Raw genomic sequence first — 16,582 nt, 5'->3', positions numbered from 1 at the left:
ATAGCACATGCTTTTTATACAATTAAAATTAGTTTCCAATATAAATTATCATCAATTTTGTTATGAATTATTTAATATTTCAATATGACCTACAATGAGTTGAAGAAATAATTTAATATTCAAAATATTTTTAAGAATTATTTAGCATTAAATAATTGGTCATCTTAAACATCCTTGTCACATGATAATTGTAATTAAAAGCAATTTAATTATTTATTCTTCATATTTCTAATCAAATTTTTATATAAAAAAATTATATTCATAAATAAATAAATCAATTAGTTCTAAATTTTTTAATATATTCTTGTCTAATTCCATTTCTTAACTATAAGGTTTCATAATTCTAGTCGTAAAAGAAGTCTTTCTTATTTTCATAGTATTTTATATTAGTATTACAAGACATATATAAGACATATATAGTATGAGTGTAACAAGAATTTAAATTTAAGATTACATTTAAATATACTATAATCACGATAACTCTCTAAGATCAAATGTGATCCTCTTCCATTATATCCTCGTTGACTTGGTCTTTAATAATTGTGTCTTGATCTTGGTTTTCAACACACCTCTATAATCATAAAGGAAGGTGGTGTACCTTAAGGTTGGTCTTCAAAAGATAAAACCTTGTAGCACTCAATAGCTTGGTAAACAAATTTACAAGTTAATCTTTATTTGAAACAAGTTTAACTTGAAGACAGTTTGTTCATCGCTCGATCTTATACAAAATGGAAGTCAATTTCTATACGTTTTGTGCATGTATGATACACCATATTAGAACATAAATAGGTTGCACCTATGTTGTCACACCATAAAATTGGTGTGGAAGATGTATTAATATGTAATTTAGTCAATAATATTTTCAACTATTAAGTCTTACATAATATGAGCCTCCAAATTTTATGTCATCACGATTTCCCACCTAACCAGGATTCAAAAAACCATAAAGTGAAACCTCTAGACTTTTGCTAATATATAATCCATTGAAATAGAAAATATAAGATAACTTAAAATTTGTTTAACTAACAGTCAATAGGAACAATTGACTTGTGCATAAATTTTCTCACCTTGAGTATAGCAAATGTGAGATCATGTCTAGTGAAGAAAAGATATTGTAGCCCTTCAACAATACAACAATATAATAGAGGGTCTTCAAAAAAATTTACATCTTCTACTATGAGAGAGGTTATGGTAGCTATTGGAGTTAAGCAAGACTTGGCTTTATCCGTATAACTTTGTTTAAGAATATTAACAATATAGTGTCCTTCTGTCAACAATAAAACACCAATATAAGACACGACTTCAACACCCAAGAAAAATCCTAGAGGCCCGAGATGTTTCACTGCAAAATCTAAATTTATCTTGTGTATTAATTGATCACTAACAGCTAAACTTGGTCTTGTAATGATTATGTCATTAACATATATGAGAATTTATAAAATAACAGAAGGGGTGTGATAAATATAGAGAGTTCTATCAACTTTTCTATCATAAAATCTGAGAGCTTTGAGTTTTTATGTAAGGCAAGAAAATCAGGCATAAGGTGTTTATCATAACCCATAGAGAGACTCCTTAAAAAGACAAAGATGATTTTAAATATTGAGGATGTTAAAACTCGAGAGGTTGAATCATAGACTTCTTTTTGTAAGGTTTTATGAAGGAATGCATTTATATATACCAGTTATAAGTTATAACAAGTGAAAGAACAATACAAATTGTTATTGGTTGACTATAAGCCTGAAAGTCTCATTGAAATCCACACCATGTTGCTAATGATATCCTTTAACCACCAGTCGCGCTTTGTAGCGAGCAATTTCACCATTTGTGTTCCTTTTTAATCTTAATACTTATTTACTACCTACAATATTAATGTTAGGTTTTAGTAGTATGCAAATCCTTGTACCATTTCATAGTAAGGCATCAAACTCCTTATTCATCATATTTTGTCAATGATGATATTTAGAAGCCTCTGTATAACATGTTTATTCAAAGAACTTTATAGTATTTTAGCATTGGTAATATTTAGAGGCCTCTGTGTAGCATGTTTATTTAAAGACTTTTATAGTAGTAGAAGCAGTAAATGCTTTTAATATTAAAAAAGCCTATTGAGACCAAATTTAATTTTTTAAGTTTTACGGATATTTTAGTTATTTCATAATACTTTTGATTTTTGTATTATTTTTCATTTTGTCCAAATACATAATTTCACCTCATCTTACATGATAATAATGAAAAAAATCATTTTGAAAGTATTAAATTACCCCTTGATACGCATTGAAATTTTTGCTTTAAAGGGCTTTTGCAATCTTTTCATCGCCAAGGTCAATTTGAAAAATTATTATTGCATCTTATGAAAAGATATTAATACCTTCAATAGCTGATTATAGATTTTGTTTTTAGAGATAAAGACATCATTACATTGCTCTAACAAACATTGTCAATAAATCTACACCTAAGTAATTTCCCTATTAGTTTTAGCTTTTGTTAATACAAGTTAGTTAGAAAGTTCTTTCTAGATAAAGTTAAAAATATAAGGTAATGTTTGATATGCTGGATAGTATTGATTAGACTACATATGACTAAATTGGATAAATAATTGTTGTCTTATTTTTTCTCTAGTATGTTGGACAAATTATCTTAATTTGTGTTTGGTAAACATGGAACAAGACAAAACAACATATTATAATAACAATAATACTTGAGTGTTGAAATATATTATTTTTTCATTTTAATTTAATATATATTACTATCAAACTTATATATTTAAAATATATATATATTTTAATTTATATTGATTGTTGAAATTAATAATATTATAATAACTATACTTCTAAAACTTAGAACTCTTCTTCCAAAACTACAATAATAGTCATTTATATCCTTATCTTGATCAGGTTGACCTCCAACCCATGACCTAAGCCTTTCTCCAGTTCCCTTTATCCAATTTCAAAACTATAATAAAAATCATTTTTATTATTATATTGACTGGATTAACCCGAGTTTACCCTACCGATTCATAATTTGTGCCTTACCTGTCAATCCCGAGTTGTTTTTTAAAACTATAATAATAATCATTTTTATTCTTATATTACTCCAGGTTATCCCTCTTGTTTTGTGACTCGATCATTACCCTAAATTGATCGGATTGACTTTTAAATCAAGTTTAAAACTATAATAATAACAACCACTTTTATCTTTACAATAACTCAAACCTAGTCTCGAGTCAATCCCAAATCAGATTTTAAAATTATAATAATTATTATTTTTTATTTTTGTATTGACTAAGAAAAACTTGATTGATCACCCCCGACTCAAACCTCGTTAACCCTAGTCAACTACCAAGTCAGGTCACTACTCAATCAAATTAATAAATCAATATAGAATTGTTAAAATTATAAGTTGACTCATAAAATTATATGATTTTACGAGTTAATAAATATTTAACATGTAAAATCATTTTAAAAATTTAAAAATTAATAAAATTAAATTAAAATCAGATGAAATCCCTCAACAAAAATCATAAACTCCAAGCTCCGGCCCTCCACAGTCCACATCAGTACGACCTTTGTTATATTTTAAAGACTTTGTTATATTTTAAAGACTATACTCTTCGCATGACATTGCCAAGTAAAGTTTGTCGGAATCAATCTCGCATTAATAGGTATTTAGTTTAGTTTTTGTTCGTGTTTCTAGATTTTTTTAAAAAATGAAAAACTGTTTTTAACATCAAAAAAATATTTTTATATAATTTTAATATATTAAGGGGGTCATATCCCTTATAACAGAACAAGTTTATCCGCCAGAAAAACCTTGACATTATCTAAAAATACACCAAAAATAACTTTGAAATGAATAAGTATCGCAGCCAGTCTGTCTTTGTCAAGCATGCTACTAAACACTTGGCTAAAGACTTCAAAATTATTGGGATTCCCTCTAATTTTTTAGTAAAATTATTATTTTTTATATTTTTAAAATATTTTGATATATTAAAATAAAAAATAATTTAAAAGAAAAACTATCATTTTAATATATTTTTTAATAAAAAATACTTTAAAATCCACCACCTCAATCTTAGTTTAATGGAAGGCCTCCAAGTCATTAGATGTGAACCTGATCTACTAGCAAATAATTGAGTACTAGCAAATAATCATTTTAATCAAAACATAGCCATTCAAATAATTTGAGTGCTGAGAAATAATTGGGTCCAAATCAAACATTTTCATCAAAACATAATCATTAGCCCAACTCTTTCGCACAATTTTCTCAAGTCAACCCATCAAAAAAGAGTTCAATAACAATAACAAGTTTTCCAGATCAAATCATCAAGAACAAAGGTTTGATAACCAAGCTTCGTATTAGTAATGACAATAAATCCTCTAGCTTAGGAATCTCGATAGGATGAAGATACAGGGGAAGATCTGAGGAATTTGAAAGCCAAAACACATCACTCATTTCACCCTGATATCATGGGTAAAAACAACACATCATTACGCAGACACGACTTTCTACTATTAAACAGAATCATGACCAGCATTTGATCGGGGATTCAACAAAACCTTAAGTAAAACAACTACTTCGAATTAAGAGACGATTAAAAGAAGCGCAGGAGTAAATTCTGAGATGATTTAGTGACCCCATGACCCGATTAGACATTCTTGACCACGACGACATTTTAGCACCTTGTATCCATTTAACCTATATCTTTATCTCATATGCCGAATCTCTCTATGCTTATCCCATCTCACCTCTACCTATACATTAATTACAGGCCTTGCTCAATCCATTACCAATACCACCCCAATAAAACCAAAGCACACTCGCTCATGTTAACACTAGCAAATCCCTTCTATAGAAAGAACTTTATAAAAACCTTACCAATCAAAAGCCACCAAGGCTAAGCTAACATAAAAAAAGCAAAAAAGCACTAAAAATATTTCAATTTTAGCTTATCTAAAACATTAATACATATGATAACATGGCGCTCTCCTGCAAATCTAAACTAGTTATGCTGCGAGTAGTTACTGAAGCACCAATAATTCATGAGCAAGTCTAGCAAACTCTACGTCCAAAAAAGCACGGCCCCAAGAGTCCCAAAGGCTACAGGTAGTTCAAAAGTAGCATACACCATTGAGTAGATTCACCAATACAAACCATTAGGCAGTATGCAGAACAAATAAGATAGAAAGGGACTACCACCATCAGAATCCACCATTTGCTGATTGAATCTCGTTTAAGATGGCACTGCAAATGAAAATGTTCGCAAACAATGAGCATATAGTGCCATATTATTCCAACAATGCCATAAACATAAAAGAGTTCAGAAACGAAATTGCAGGCCAAAAAAAAAGGGTGAAGCCTATAAAGGTTGCACGGTTGCTCTCATAATCCCCAATTAACCAGCAAGCACCAATATAGTAATTACTGGTTACTGTTACTATCCCACAAGTTTGAAAAGGAAAAGAAGATGCCAACCACGACAGGAGAATGGAAAGCAGGGTCTGTTCTTATTTGCTTTTTGGATAAACAAAGAAAAAGTAGAACAAAATAATGAGTAGAACAAATTCTTGGAACTATTTTTTTGAAAAAAATGTGCATTGAGAAACTTACTATATGTAGATGTATCAATCTGCTCCGGTAGCTCCTTTATATCCACCTCAAACCTCTCTTGAACCTGCAATCGAACTAATAAGTTTTAGAACAAGCAAGAAATTTAAGAAAACAATACAAAATTGATGAAACAAAATTAATTGCAGGACCTGGTTGAGAACATCAGAGTCGGAAGCTGATGATACAAAGGTAATTGCAAGGCCCTTTGTGCCAAACCTACCAGCTCTACCAACCTGTCATGGATTTTTTTTTTAAAAAAAAAAAGCAACTGTAAGACATTTCAACAAATATGATGTGCTGGAAAGGAAAGCCGGCAAGCAGATATGTTGAACAAGTTCAGTAGAATTTACCCTGTGCAAGTAAGTGTCAGCAGAGTCTGGCATGTCATAGTTAATAACAATGTTGACACGTTCAATATCAATACCCCTGCCAACCAAATCAGTGGCAACAAGAATCCTTTTATGACCCTCCTTGAAACCCTTGTAGCGCATCAACCTGCAAATGGGATACATTCAGCACAGAACATATCACTACTAAAACTACATTACAACTACAGTACACATGCTAACCAAGTGCCAGAACAGAAGTGCATTATATTATTGAAATTAAAATACACTCAAAATGACAGTCACTACTAAGATAAAAAAACGTAAAACTCATTTTCAATGAGGTCATAAAAATCAACATAACCCCATAACAAAATACAGCATCTGATGCATAGTGAAAAGTAGAAACCAAGTAAATTTCAATTCCATGTCAACAACACACATTCCATACACAATCAAATCCATACCAAAGAAACAAACCAATACCATACAAAATAACAAGTTTACTATGCATATTCTAGCTTCTCAAATGAGGTTTCCAAGACTACATCCAAAGCAAAGGAATATATGAAGCTCTCAAATTTTCATTTTTTCAAAACATGGGTTTGCAAAAAAAAAAAAACACCACCATTTTTACGTTGTTCTGAAAAATCCAAAACCATGGTAATAAAACATAATCAAACACCAAAAACACGATTCATGCACCAAACCCTACCCAACTCTCAAATGACCCTAGACTGGCATTAACAGAAATACCATTGATATCAATTAAAGCAATTAATTTCGTCCAGAATAATGCACCAGCAGACCAAGTTAACCAAAGGCAAAACAAAGTAGATTACAGCATGAGAGGAAAAAAAAGACCCTGAATGACTGCAGCAGGGTGTTTATAATAATATAATATGTAAAATCTACAAACCTTTCTTCCTGTGACATGCCAGAATGGATGCAAATAGAGGGGAAATTACACTCCACAAGTAACTTGTTCAACTCAGCTGCTCTGCTCACACTTTTAACAAAGATAACAACTTGATTGAAGTCCAATGCATCAAGAAGATCGTTCAACTTCCGATTTTTCTCCAGCTCAGTCAGTTTGATGTAGTGCTGCCATTCCAATTTTGATTGTCAGATGGAGGTTCAAAAACTGGTATAGCACTGTCTTGTCAAGAGGAGAAGAATTATAACATTGGCATGGCATCACCATCCCCCAACCAATTGGATTCCTCAATGTGGAGCATTGATTTAAAGGTTCAAGGATGAACACATCTCTCACAAAGAGCCAGACCTGTCCCCAGTGAAAAGCTAGCCTCAATGCAATTCCTTTATTTCATACTTGAGACCTTATTTTCTCTCATTAATCTATATCCTCTCTCCATATGGTAAGACCACATCTCCACTTTCCATCTTCTTCACTCATTCTACATCTGCTCTGTCCCACCTCTCTTTCTCCTTCCTACCCTCTTATTTCTTAACCCATTTTTTTCCTCTCGTCACTATCTTCTCACTCAAACCCCAGCTCTATAGCATTGTAACCTGGAATTGTCTAGCTCCTTTAAAACCACTGTAAAACAACAACACAAATCTGAATGCATACCTGTACAAGACCATGGAGGGTCAACTTGGCTTCATCATCGACGTAAATTTCCATTGGCTGAAAGGAACAAATGTCACAGTAAATCATATTAGGAGCCTTCGTGAAGCTAATGCTATCCAGAAGGAAATGATAGATGGATTTGCATCCCTTCAATCGAGATTCCGGTCCATATGAATTGTCTCCTTGCAGATACTTTTTAAAGTCATAACAAGCAAGTCCACTGTAGCTCAACAGAACTCTATTTTACAACTGAAGTCGCCACAGATAAAGGAGAACCCCCCACCCCATCCAACAAATTCCCACTCCCCAAACCCTCCCCCTCCCCCCAACAACAAAAAAAAGGGGCACATCCTAGCAGAGGTAAAAAAAACTAAAAAATTAAACAAATAAAAAAGAGAGAGACACAACCACACCCCACTTTGGCACCTGCCACGAACTTGAGGCTTGTGATTCCCAACCCAACAAAAATACAATTTCCTCACAGTGACCACTTATCACTATTCCTGATGGAGAACTGAATCCTAAATATCTATAGAAGACTCGCAGAGACATCTGGCAATATTAAAAAGAAAAGACTTCTAAATTCAAGTAGAACTGGCCATAGGACATTACATCTTGCATGAATTTTTTGCAAACTGGGCGGATTTCTTTGCTGAGTGTTGCAGAAAACATCATAACTTGCTTATCATGAGGAGTCATCTTGAAGATCTCCTGAACATCTCTCCTCATGTCTGCAGAAAATATCAATTATACAAAGAAATAAGGAATATGCATGATTAAGACATTAATATCAAATTAAGATGGAGAAAAAAGGACCTCTGGGCCAAGATTTTAGGATAAAAACATACCGAGTGATTCCAGCATTTTGTCACATTCATCAAGGATAAAATGCCTGACATTCTTCAAGGAAAGGTCTTTATCTCTAGCCAGTGCCAGGATTCTTCCAGGAGTTCCAACAACAACATGAGGGCATTCATTTTTCAGTAGATCTTTGTGAGTTTTGACATTGACACCACCATAGAAAACAGCAACCTTTGTATCGGGCAAGTAAGTACTGAACCTCTCAAACTCATGACAGATCTATTAAGTAAAAAATAGTAAAAAAATGAGGAAACATGCATCGCAACACGGAGCAAAAGTAACATAAGTAAACGGGAAGTCAAGTTTGTTACTTTAAAATTACCTGGTAAGCCAACTCTCTAGTGTGACATAGAACAAGGGCAATAACTTGTCCAGTGGTAGGCTCAATTTGCTGAAGAGTAGACAGAACAAAAACAGCAGTCTTTCCCATTCCAGATTTAGCTTGGCAGATGACATCCATTCCCAAGATGGCTTGGGGAATACATTCATGTTGCACTGATGAATTACCAAAGAAAATTGTACGGAAGGAACCCTTGGTAAGTAAAACATAACCTCTCTGATCCTTTAATTGAAAGGGTTTACCATAGAAGAATACAGCTCCAAAATCAAGATTGTGATAATTGTATATTACCTGAAAAGTTAAAACACCACAATGATTTAAGGGTGCAAAAAAGACATCAACGAACATGGGAAAGGTACAAATTCAGTTAATAAAAGTGCTTGCGCATTCAGATAAAAGGATAAAAATAAAAAAATGGAGCTATGCATGCCACTCAAATTTATATATTAATATGCATGATGTCATTGGAAACTGTATACTTTTTTGGGCAGACAGTCAAAGTTTATTAGCACGGCTAAAAAACACAATTTCAACACAAATCCCTTAGAAGAAGTAAAACTTGTACATTAAAGACAATACTAAAGTAAAAATTGAGAAAATCAGAAGAGCATAGCAATAGATTACCTTCAGAAGGATGCTCAAAACCCGAGTCAACAATGGACCGAAGAAGCTCTGGCTTCAAAAGGAAGTCTCTGAATCCCGAACTGTGAATTCCAACATATCCCCTGTAGACCAAAAAATAAAAAACCAACGTAAATAAAAACACAAACAAAACTACAAGACACAAGCTTGGACAACTGATCTATCAATCTCCATCAAAATTTATAAAAATCCAGCCTTTCAACACACAAAAAAATACTCACTTCTTAACGGCTTCGCCGTTAACTTTAGCTCCGACGGAGTCAGGTGCTTTGTCATCTTCTTCTTCGTAGTCGAGAAGCTCCTCCTCGTAAGCATCGTTGTCTCTTGTTTCACCCATGGTTTCTACAACAAACAAACACAGATCTCGAAATTAGTGTAAATGAAATTAGGGTTTTTAACGAAAACGAAGATAGATCTAATAAATTAGGGTTTTGCAGTGAAATTGAGTTGTGAATTGGAGAGAGAAAGGGGGAATACCTGCGAAAGTAAAATGAAGACGGGGTTTGGGGGCTCAGGGTTAGGGTTAGGGTTTGCTGCAAAGTAAAACGGTTAGCGAGAAATTTAAAGAAAATACTTTTTTAAGAGAGATAGAAAGAGAGAGAGCAAAGGCCAGTAGCGCAGAGCTCAATAAGATAGAGGCATAAGGCTCTGTGAGTGAATGATTTTTATAGTAAAGAGGGTGTGAGAGAGAGGGGGAGGCAGGGAGATATTTTGTTGGAGTTGACCTTAATGGCCCTGTGGTTCGTCATTAATTTCGGTTGAGCTTTTTGTTTTTCCAATTTATCTTTTACACTTGCTTTTTCTTTTTCTTTTTTCTTTAGCCAAGATTGGATTTTAATGCAATTTATTTGGCAAAGTCTATTTTTGAGTTTATACCTGTATTTTAAAATATTAAATTAATATTTTTTTAATGTATTTTTTTATTTCAGTAGTTTTGATATGATAATATCAAAAAAATATTAAAAAATTATTTAATATATTTTCAAATAAACAAATATTTTTGAAAAGTATCGTCAGTAGTTTTGATATGATAATATTAAAAAAATATTAAAAAATTATTTAATATATTTTCAAATAAACAAATATTTTTGAAAAGTATCGTGCAACACAATACTAAATTTATGTAAAATATAGATTATTTGATCAATTATGATTTTATTTTAAAATAATATTTTAATTTTTTAGTATTGTTGTAGAATTTTATATATATATATATATATTATAATATTCTTTATTGTTGTTTTTTTAAAAAAAAAAACTAAAGAATCTATATTGATTTTTAATATCTTTAAATGAAGTGAATGTTTTGAAGAATATTATGTATTTGTTTCGAAGATATTAACAAATGCTATTCATTTATTAAATGCACCATAAGAAGTGGACTATAAAATTTGTTATTTTATATTGTTTTTTAATCATTGGATATTCCAATTATTTTTCTTTCTAGGTAAAATTTTTCCCTTTCAGCATCCTCTCTTAATTATAAAGGTAGCTATATTATATTATATTATATTATATTGAAGGATCATTTATATGTCTATACTATACTAGTTAGGTGGTTGCGCTACGCTGCAGGTTCACGTTTTATTTTTATAAAAATTTTAGGTCTTGATGATGGCAAGGTTATTTGGATCCTGCACAACCAATAACCCCAGGCTATTTTGGATCCTGCAGCATGCAGGATCAAAGGATAGTTGGGTCTTGGCACAACCCGAGCGCCACATGTGTTGCGGTTTTCCCAGCACACAGGCAGACAGCCCGAGCGCCACGTGCGCTGGGGTGTGCCAAGCATTGAGGCAGGATATCAAATGCCACATGTGTGCTGGGGTGTGCCCAGCACTGAGGCAGGAGCTCAAGCGCCACGTGTGCGCCTCGTCTGCCAACATACAGACAGCAATCCAGACCCAACGTAGGGTTGGGCGGGGAAACATCCAGGTCCAACATGGAGGTGGACACAGTTGCATCCAGGGCCGCCGTCGAGGTTGGGCGTGCATGCGTCCAAGCCCACCGTCGGATTTGGTGTCCACGCGTCCAGGTCCAACATCGAGGTGGATGCGGTCGTGTCCAGTCCCAACATGGAGTTAGGCGTGCACGCCTCCAGGGGCATCATGTAGTTAGACGTCGTCGCTTCCAGACCCATTGTGGGTTAGATGTGGACGCGTCCCCAACCAACATGGAGTTGGGCGAGGACACATCCAAGTTGAACATGGAGGTGGCCGCAGTCGCGTCCATGACCAACATGGAGTTGGGGGGGACGTGTCCAGGCCCAACGTGGGGTAAAGTGTGGTCGCATGCAGGTCTAAAAGATGTTTGACGCGGTCGTGTCCAAGGCCAACATGGAGTTGGACTGGGTCGCGTCCATGCCCCACCCCAGTTAGGTGGGTGTGGACGCGTCCAGGTCCAAATAGCATTGGACGCGGTCATGTCCAACCCAACTTAGGGTGGGGCGGGGCGTGGACGTATCCCGATCCAAATAGAGGTGGACACGGTCACGTCCAGGCCTAACCTGGGGTTGGGCGTGCACGCGTCCTAGTCCAACATGGAGGTGGACGTGTCCGGGCCAACATGGAGTTGGTCGCGTCCAGGCCCAACGTGGTTTTGGGCGTGGACGCGTTCGGGTCCAACATGGAGGTGGATGTGGTCGCGTCCAGACCCAACGTGGGGTTGGGCATTGACGCATCCCGGTCCAACATGGAATTAGACGCGATCGCGCCCAAACCAAACAGTGTCGTCCTTAGTGAAAGCACTCACAGTCTACGATACCCGCATTACAGTGCAGCGCAATGCAATCCACAGTGAAAAGCACTTACAATACATAGTAGCCCACACAATAGTGAAACATTTCTATAAAAAAATATCATAAAAATTTATAATATAAATAATAATATATTTTCAATATTAATAATAATATTTTCTTTCAAATTTATCAATTATTCTATTAATAATATTAATTATAAGAATAATAATAATATTTCTAAGACAAATAATAATGTTTAAAATCCTAGGACCCAGGAACCATGGGTCCTGCGCAATGACCCAAGCATTAAGTGTCCTCAAATGGGGCACATGCATGGCTCACTCCCAACGCAACCCAAGTGCCACATGTGCCATATAATAATATTTTTTATATCAAAACTTTGAATTATTATAAAATAATAATATTATATAAAAAAATATCTTTGATATGAATATGTTAAATTATAAGAAAAATAATAATACTGAGAACACAAATAATAATATTTTGATATAAATACTTTGAATTATAAGAAAAATAATAATATTTAGAATACAAATAATAATATTTTTTAGATGAATACTTTTTATTAGAAGAAAAATAATAATACTTACAACATAAATTATAATAATTTTTATATTAATACTTAGAATTATTGAATATTTTTAATAATACTGCGCTGCGGGCTCACTTTTTAGTTTTATAAAAAAATATCATAAAAATTTATAATATAAATAATAATATATTTTCAATAATAATAATAATTTCTTTCAAAGTTATTAATTATTTTATTAATTATAATAAAAATAATAATATTTCTCACACTGGCAGCTAGCCCAAGCGCCACATATGTACTTGGTCGGCCCAGCACACAGGAGGCGGTCGAAGCGCCCAAGGTGAGGAGACCGCGCGCCAGGTGGCTGCAGTCTGGGGCATAACCAGTGGGCGTGGCCTACCTAGCACCCAGGCCTGGTAACATGCCCCAACCAAACAATACAATCCACAGTGAAAGCACACACAGGGCCGTTACAGTGCAGAACAGTGCAATCCACAATAAATTCGTTCGCAATGCACAGTAGCCTGCGCAACGTGACCAAACAGTGCAGTCACACAATGAAAGCTTTCTCACGTTCACAGTGAAAGCACTCACAAAGTCGCTACAGTGCAATCTACAGTGAATTCAGTTATAGTACACAGTAGCCTACGCTATAGTAAAATACTGATTAGTTTTAGTTTTAGTTTTAGTTATAGTTAATGTGATAAGAGTGGCCATAAGAATATTCTTTTAAAATTTGAAAGGCCTTTTTTTTTTTTTTGAGTGGGAGTGGTCATAATTTTTCATTTAAAAACAAAATTACTTTGATGCTCGTGTACTTTATAGTTTAGTTGCAATAACATTTTACTTTTATAATTTTTAAAATTAAACTTTACATCTTATAATTTATAAATTGTATAACTCTTAAGCAAAAAAAATCAATAAATAAATATTCAAAATTTAATATGTTAACTCGAGTTATGTTTTTTAATCTTGTTTTTAAAATTAATTATTATTCTAGTTGGTCCTTCAACATTTGTTTTGCTAGTAACTAAAATTTGAATTTTTTTATATGTTTTTTACAAAATTATCTCATTTTTTTTTTGTTATTAAACAAGATCATTTAGATCTTTTTATAATATTGACAAGATTGTTTTTAGTTATTATTATTTTTAGATTTTTTATTATTATCATTAGTTTTTTTTTTAATTATATTATTAAATTAATTAAAATTATTTAACTCTTTTAAATCAATAAACCGGGTTCTAGATTTTCTTAATCCTTGAAAAATATTATTCTTTTTTTCTAAAAACAAATTCACGTGGAAGCTAATTTTGAATTCAAAATAGCCCAACCCACCAAGGGTCCAAGACTACAAGAAGCCCATTTATTCACGATCTAATCCTCATGATTGCCAACCACTGCCAAAACTGTCTTCATTGGTCATGGCTTCATGCTCACCATTTGTTCTTCCAATTAGAGCCAAGCAACAAGATTCAGGTAACTGTCTCAAACATCCATATACGACATGTTCTTCAAGTATAACGTTATATATCCACTCTGAATCTTGTTTCACAGGAATACATGGAACCAATTCTGGTATGCAAGAAATTAAGATTCTTGGGGTCCATGATTTTTTTCACAACTCTTCAACTGCTAGACGTTGCTGTGTTAGAGTTAAGGTCAGATTTCATATCACTCTTCCTGTTTAAAATCATAAGTTCTGCTTAAATTATGACTCTCTGAGCTCCAATGGTGGAGTATTCAGACTTGCAAGAGCATATAAATGTTCATTTGTTGCATTAATTTTCTTAACGGTACACTACATGCTAAATATAGGCTAATCTGATTGTTAGTGTGATGATAGGCTGCTCCAGGTAATCGAAACACGAAGCCGAATAGTATGATTTGTGCTGACTGTGATGGAAATGGTAAGCTAACTAAAGTTAATTAGCCCATCTTAGACTTGTGATAGAAAATGCATGCATGCGGCTACTGATTTAGAGTTTTGTTTCGTTGTCCAATTACCAGGTGCTGTTCTGTGCTCTCAGTGCAAAGGCAGTGGAGTGAACTCTGCTGATATTTTCAATGGCCGATTTAAAGCTGGTGATTCATGTTGGCTTTGTGGGTAAGTACTCATCGCAGGCCAAGGACCACAGCGTTTAATTAGTACTTGATCTTGTGGACTGTGGCACACATGAATCACTTCTTATTTATTGAGTTATCTTGCAGAGGTAGAAAGGAAATGCTGTGTGGGAATTGCAATGGAGCTGGATTCATCGGTGGTTTCATGAGCACTTTTGATGAGTAGAAGCATCTGTATGATACAATTGGATGGAGATATTCATGTAAATGCAGCCAGTCATGTGTTTAATCTGTTCAAATGGATAAAAACAAGTCCAATATGGGCTCCCTGACTGTTTCTGTACCGGTTCAACAGTATATAATGATATATGTAGATATCATGTTATGCTGTATTGATGTCAGTGGTTATTAATTTGCATAAGATACTCTGATATTTCTTGAAACTGCTGATGCACAAAACCAGACAGATCAGTCGGTAATGGAAGGAGTTGAGGTTTCTACCTTTCACTGTAGCAGGTGGAACTTCACAATATCTCTGAATATTATTGCGATAGCAGTACTAGAGAATCCTTCATCACATGGCTACCAAATCCAAACAAGACTAGTATTTTTGCATACTAGCTGGTGGCAGCATGCAAATATGATCTGTGACACCATCTGAGATGCTAATGGCTCCTCATGAACTCGCTCCTCTGTTGTTGGAGAGAAGGAGTTGCCTCAGATTCAGGATAGAGCACATGAAAGGCATTCATTGCCATCCAGCTTCAACCAATTTCACTTCTTTCACCCCTTTTCTTGCCAAAAACTGTGCATGCATCACTCCCCTTTCGTTCAAGAAATCCAAGCCAGTCACAGAAACTACAACCGCTGGAAACTCACTCCATTCACCTGCTGATGCATCTTGCAGAATCTCAAAATTACAGCCAAAGTAGTCACGGTTTGATCATTCTGGTATACTTTAGACCCAAAAACGTATCATTCATCAACACGTCTTCTCTTTCTTAGTCCTTTTCTCGCTCCCGAAATAAGGATGAATCAGCACCAATCCTTTGATTTTAATATGACAATCTCCTCTCCTCATTGTTTTGATTGCAACCTGGCGTGTTATGTTTCATCCAGCACCATCTCCAGAAAGAAACAATCGGAGAAAGATCAGCCTGCTTAATAAGCCAAGGGTCAGAGCTCGCATTGTTACACAGTCATTCAAGTGAGCTGAAACAATCATCATAACCAATCGGAAGGCGATTCTCCGGTGCCAAACGATAGTCAACATAAAGGACAATGGACTGAGACGCCACAGATAAATCTCCAGGGAAGTGATTGAACCCAAGCCATGTGGTTGAGCAAGAGCAAAAGCAACCTCCATGAAAATGAACCACAACCGGAAGCTGAATCATGGAATCAGGAGTATCAGGAAGGGACAATCTTGCAGTTATTTTCTTAGATGAGTCAATGGTCACATCTTTGAACTTGAATCCGTTGGAATATGATTTGGATGAGGCAGGCACTATTCCTGGGGAAAACCGTTTTACCAACCCATCAGAAAAGACTTGCAGGAAGCCAGGTATCTCTGCAACTATAGACATTTTGGTTAACAAAATGAAGGTGATTAAGGCCCTGATATCTCACACAAAGCAATGGAGAATATAGTGTAAGGATATAAAGGATCATATGGCTATGCTGATGAGTAATGGCAATGTGCAAGGTCAGAGTCAAGAGGAATAGGATGATCATTTGAAGGGGCAATGCATTGATTAATCAGAAAACCAATGTTATATAACCTGATAACATGATGGGCAAAGCTGACTGGAAGATGCCATGATTACTAACACCAAAAAATGTTAGGTTGGTCATCTAA

General features: G+C 34.5%; 2 protein-coding genes and 1 pseudogene across 3 annotated transcripts; 1 reads left to right on the top strand and 2 right to left on the bottom strand.

The window, feature by feature from the left end:
• Nucleotides 1–4,871: 4,871 nt before the first annotated feature.
• LOC133674456 (DEAD-box ATP-dependent RNA helicase 15-like) lies at nucleotides 4,872–10,019 on the bottom strand. Its single transcript, XM_062095563.1, has 12 exons — nucleotides 9,848–10,019; nucleotides 9,592–9,712; nucleotides 9,353–9,453; nucleotides 8,711–8,883; nucleotides 8,376–8,607; nucleotides 8,140–8,258; nucleotides 7,528–7,584; nucleotides 6,853–7,037; nucleotides 5,958–6,102; nucleotides 5,757–5,840; nucleotides 5,608–5,671; nucleotides 4,872–5,241 (listed from the first exon to the last, which is right to left on the bottom strand). Exons 2-12 carry the CDS (start codon nucleotides 9,705–9,707, stop codon nucleotides 5,231–5,233), a joined length of 1,287 nt encoding a protein of 428 aa, XP_061951547.1. The 5' UTR covers nucleotides 9,708–9,712; nucleotides 9,848–10,019; the 3' UTR covers nucleotides 4,872–5,230.
• Nucleotides 10,020–14,057: 4,038 nt separating this feature from the next.
• On the top strand, nucleotides 14,058–15,167 carry LOC133674321 (protein BUNDLE SHEATH DEFECTIVE 2, chloroplastic-like). Of its 2 annotated transcripts, XM_062095367.1 has the most exons (5): nucleotides 14,058–14,139; nucleotides 14,218–14,321; nucleotides 14,507–14,570; nucleotides 14,671–14,767; nucleotides 14,872–15,167. In XM_062095367.1, the coding sequence occupies exons 1-5, from the start codon at nucleotides 14,085–14,087 to the stop codon at nucleotides 14,948–14,950; spliced, it is 399 nt and encodes a 132-aa protein (XP_061951351.1). In that variant the 5' UTR covers nucleotides 14,058–14,084; the 3' UTR covers nucleotides 14,951–15,167. The 2 variants fall into 2 exon arrangements, with proteins under 2 accessions (XP_061951351.1, XP_061951350.1); XM_062095366.1 differs by having other exon boundaries at nucleotides 14,075–14,321.
• Nucleotides 15,168–15,389: 222 nt separating this feature from the next.
• Nucleotides 15,390–16,310, bottom strand: LOC133674320 (probable carboxylesterase 17; annotated as a pseudogene).
• Nucleotides 16,311–16,582: the final 272 nt, after the last annotated feature.

This window comes from Populus nigra, chromosome 15 (assembly GCF_951802175.1).
Source record: "Populus nigra chromosome 15, ddPopNigr1.1, whole genome shotgun sequence".
Taxonomy (NCBI): domain Eukaryota; kingdom Viridiplantae; phylum Streptophyta; class Magnoliopsida; order Malpighiales; family Salicaceae; genus Populus; species Populus nigra.
The sequence above is the reverse complement of the archived record's forward strand: the minus strand, read 5'-3'. Positions and strand labels throughout refer to the sequence as shown.